The sequence below is a fragment of the Pundamilia nyererei genome, unplaced genomic scaffold, assembly GCF_000239375.1.
Source record: "Pundamilia nyererei isolate P.nyererei 1_Seehausen unplaced genomic scaffold, PunNye1.0 scaffold00372, whole genome shotgun sequence".
Taxonomy (NCBI): Eukaryota; Metazoa; Chordata; class Actinopteri; order Cichliformes; family Cichlidae; genus Pundamilia; species Pundamilia nyererei.
In genome coordinates, this window is record NW_005187773.1 from 13,640 (window position 1) to 18,399 (window position 4,760).

General features: G+C 40.6%; 1 protein-coding gene across 1 annotated transcript in view; it reads left to right on the forward strand.

Moving 5' to 3' along the window:
• The window catches only part of LOC102210707 (signal transducer and activator of transcription 5B-like), a 46,930-nt gene that overhangs the window by 9,617 nt on the left and 32,553 nt on the right, over positions 1-4,760 (forward strand). The window contains exons 4-5 of the mRNA XM_005752680.2: positions 2,069-2,158; positions 3,041-3,218. Coding sequence (XP_005752737.1) covers positions 2,069-2,158; positions 3,041-3,218 — 268 coding nt within the window. The remainder of the gene's footprint in view (positions 1-2,068; positions 2,159-3,040; positions 3,219-4,760) is intronic.

Sequence of the window (4,760 nt, forward strand, 5' to 3'; positions counted from 1 at the left end):
CTGGGCCTCTTTGCTTAGGCTGCTGCCCCCGCGACCCGGTCTCGGATAAAGCGGATGAAGATGGATGGATGTTCTGATGTTTAATAGATGATTGTGTTTAAGTGCACACTGACTGTTTTCTGGCTTCTTACATCTTAAGTTAATGTGTATATTTCTTACTACAATACAGCATCTTTATGAAATTGGTAAGAACAACAGCTGCTTTAGTTTTAGGTTCCAAAGCCTTCTTGGAGACTATATATGAATTGTGGTCAGGAAGTTCCAGGAACAGCCTTTAAAATAATCAAAAGCATGACCTGAATAAAAGTAAAGACCTTCTTCTTCTTCACCTCCTCACAATTTTCAGTACAGCTGTGGTTTTATCTCTGTGTACAAGTCTCATCATGCTCAGTTGTCCGTGTCTCTGATGACTGCTCGATGTTCTACGGTCTGTCAAAACTGTTATTCCTGAGCTTGCACTTCATTTTCAGGAAGTATTAGAAAGAATGACCTAAAAACAGCTGATGATGGAGTTATCTGAACATATACAAACGTCCTCAACATAATCAGTACCATGGCTCGCTAGTGTTAATGCTTTATACTGTGGACGCTGTCCCTTTCCTATTGGTGGAAAAATGCACCACGTCACGAAGCATTTGGTTACTGAGAAAAAGGGAGAAGTTGTGGGAGCGATGGCAAAAGTAAGAGTGGCAATATCAGCAGCAAGTTTTGAGATTTTAGAAATTGAAGACATTTGGCACGTTTGGAATGTTGTGTAGTCATTTTTGTGTGTCAACACAATAATACGACAAAAGCAGACTGCAGTGTAAACGCTTCCTTCAGGTAGACACAGGACTGATGCGCCCTCGTGTTTGTCAGACGTGTGATGTGCTTCTGTCTTGACAGGAGCGATTCCTGATTGATCTGCAAATAGTTGTGCAAAAACCACAGAGGCTGCATCTTAATGTAAACAGTTTTTAAAGGTGAAATAGTCAAAATGGTCAGTTATACCCTTGACCCCACATTGTCTGGATGGTAGTATCTGTATATACCCGTACATACTTTTCATCACTGATTAATAGAGAATAACTTTACCTCCATTTAAGAGATGCAGGCTTTTGAACTGAGCACAAATAACAAGCTAGCTGGTGTCTTTCCTGTTTAGTCCGGACGACGCTGCAGCCGCGTTTGTCAGTAAGAACGTCAAATTTCATTTTGGCTGACCTCAGAACAGTTTCCCACTTTGCCTCAGTCCATTTTAAATGAACTTTGGCCCAGACAAGACAGCAGAGTGTCTGCTACTACTGCTACGACTACTTCTGAAATTCAATTCAATATTGAGTTTCTACCTTGACCCTTGCACACAGAGATTTCTCCAGAGTCTTTGAATCTTTTGATATCATCACTGTAGATTATGAAGACTTTGATAGCACTATATGTGTGTGTGTGTGTGTGTGTGTGTGTGTGTGTGTGTGTGTGTGTGCTGCATTTGCTCGTCATGTGAGCTCATATACAAGCTGAAGCAGAAAAAGTTGTGACACCTGTTATCCTGTTATCTCTGACTCGAGCGTCAGGTTTTGTCAAACCAGTTAATTCAAAGAAGCCTTGCATGTGTATAATGTGTATATAGATGTGTATAATAACTATTGTAATAAACTCAGTTTGGGTTTATGCATATAACATTAAATTACATCAATGACCACATAAAGAGGCTTTATGTTATGTTAGGTAAAGACCCAACAGGAGAAAACTAATCAGTCACACAGTCTGAGAAAGCACTCTGACCTGTCCTCCAGCAGAGCCAGGCCCAGGGAAGGGCAGCTATCTGCCACGACCATGGAGGGTTGAAGAGGTTGAACTGGCATTAGTTTGTTGAGTTTGTATGCTTAACTCTGTGTCTGGAGTTTTTTGTTTTTGGTGGGTTTTTAATGTGTAGTTAAAAGATTTTGGATCTTTCATGCATATAAAATATTTAAACGATAATGTCAAAAATCAAGCCTGTATTACTTTAATATAAGCAAAGGCATGAATCAACTACACATAAAGAACGTTGCATCCTGATGTGATTAAGTGTGTGTCTGTTTTGTAGAGCACCTACGACCGTTGTCCTCTGGAACTGGTCCGCTGCATTAAACACATCCTGCAGTCAGAGCAGAGGCTCGTTCAAGAAGCTACAAATGTAAGTCGAAGAAATTGCTGCGTTAATACTGCAGGAATCAGGGTTGTGGGTAGGTTAGGAACCATACATAACAGCTACAGCTTTTGTCTATCTGGCCTGTTGCAGCTTGCTAGGCTGCATATACCAACAACTCGGAGCACAAGAAGAAACAAGTCCTCCTGAGTAGTAAGAGGATACGTATCCCCATTTGTTCTAGATATAGGGGCAGGTTGATAACCACGGTGGAGCCCAGAGGGAGCAGGAGGACGGGAGAAGCTCACAGTGTGGAGTGCCTAACCTCAGTCTTTAAACCAGCATGTTTGAAGTTACGAGGTTAATGCACAGTTCAGTTGCCAACTAATAATATGTGAAAGCGCTTCTCGCTTTGTTTTGGTCATCAGTATGTTCAAGATGGAAATCATGGCAAAAGACAGAGCAGAATGATACATGTGCAGACAGTTTGACTGTGATATGAAAACTTGACAGTCCAGGGGTCGATTGATCCGATTAAAAAGGTGTTTTCAGTTTGAAGCATACGTCCCCAAACAAAAATACAGCGGAGGACAGAGTGCAGAAACATCTGTATGTGCACTTATTCTGCAGGAGTAAGATTAAGCTAATATGTAGAGCAATAAACAATAGCATCATACTGACTGCATTATATTTCATGCAAAATAAATAAATAGCAAATTTCTGGGGAAAGGTTTGTAGTTGGTACATACAGTTTCACCAGAAAGCACACCATCCCACATCCTACTCACCCCACTCAATGTGTCTTCCTTGCAGGTGTTCATATTCAGTTGCCTTTAGTTATTGTCGTACACAGAAGGTGTAAATAAGAGTTTTGGGAGCAGATTTTGTCCTGATTTTGTTTTAAGCCTTCATCATCTGTTTGGTGTCTAGGCCAGCAGTGGAAGTGGGAGCCAGGCCATGGACACGCTATCACAGCGCCACCAGCAGATCAACCAGGCCTTTGAGGAGCTCCGACTAGCCACACAGGAAACTGAGAATGAACTGAGAAAGCTGCAGCAGAGCCAGGAGTACTTCATCATCCAGTACCAGGAGAACATGCGCATTCAAGGTAAGGAGGAGAGAGAGAAACACAAGTGGTAAGAATGTAGAAGCAAATAAGCCCACCAGTACAACTGGAACCATTTTAGATTTGAATCTATTCTTTAAGTTCTGCTGGTTTTCCCACCAGAACACAACAACCGGTAACTGTTTGCATCACACTCGGAGCTCTTTCTCCCTATCCCTGTCTCTCTCTCTTTAGACAATATGCACAAAAAGTTAATTTACTGAAGACTAAAGAAAACTGCAACCACATTGCTCAATCAAACATAAACAGCATATCAGATGTTTAAATGGAGAAAATGTGTAATTAAAACAAAATATCAGTTCATTTTAATTAGACTCTTTGGACTTGAACCTAACCTGCTCCGGAGCAGCTATGACCTTCACTGGACCATCGCTCTGACCTCCGTGAATAACAGGAGGGCCCAAAGTCTGTCTTTCACATCAGTGATAAATTTTGTTATTCTAGTTCTAAAATTTAATATATGATCCTAAAACAGGACACCTACAGTGTACTGCTGACCTCATATTAAATTTTTGCTAAGCTGAAATTCTTAAAAGTTGAGAGAATCAGAATCAGATCTTTGAAGCTCCATGCCAAAAATCCCGTCAAAAATTGTCCTCAGTGTAAAATTGTAAAGACTTTCATATCTCATCATCTACAGCAGGGCTGTCAGGATTTACACTGAGAGCCACATACAGCTCGATTTGATCTGAAGCGGGCCGGACTCGTGACTCTGTTTTCTGTCAGTGTAAAGAAGTCACATATTTAACTGTTTTTCTACATTATGAAGGTAAATCTGCTGTGACAAAGAAGGAAATCTGTTAGCACGACTCTTTGGACTGTACGAAATAAACGTGTAAAATTACAGAAAATGTTCGGGTAGCTCATTGACTGTCCAGTTTTTTTGTTTTTGTAGTTGTAAAAAAACTGAAATCTCAATAGAAACTTTTCTCTTTTTCACAAAGTTACATTGTTTTTATTAGAGACAGAGCCAAGTGTTGCAATTTGGCATTATTTTGTGAAAGTTGAAATTTCTTCGGTGTTGAATAGCAGAAATTAGCCTTTCTTGTCAGAGGTACCGTATTTTTTTGGACCATAAGGCGCATAAAGCAAAACAAAACAGTCAGCTAAGTCAAACTTTCCCCAACTCATTCTTCGTGCTTCCTCCATTTCTGTACCACTGATTCATTAACGCTGTATTCTATCACAGCTGCTCTATTCCCATGTTGTTGCAGTATATGAATCACTAACTTCGTACTGTGGCTGGATTATCTCAGTTGTTCTCCTGACTGAAGTTTGGTTCGTTTACAGCACCCTGCCATGCGATTGCATTTGTCTCTAACCATCAGGAACCTTCACGTTAACTTTTATCGAGTGGAAAAGTGTTAGTGTTCATCCTGCAGCTTCACTGTTTATGCTAACATAGCTGTGTCGCTAGCGATCAGGTAGCACATCATTATATACCAGCTAGCCCAACTTCAGTAACCCTACAAACGTCACTGCTGTTTAGTTTCCTGTCTTCATTTATGTTGGAAGTGATAGCAG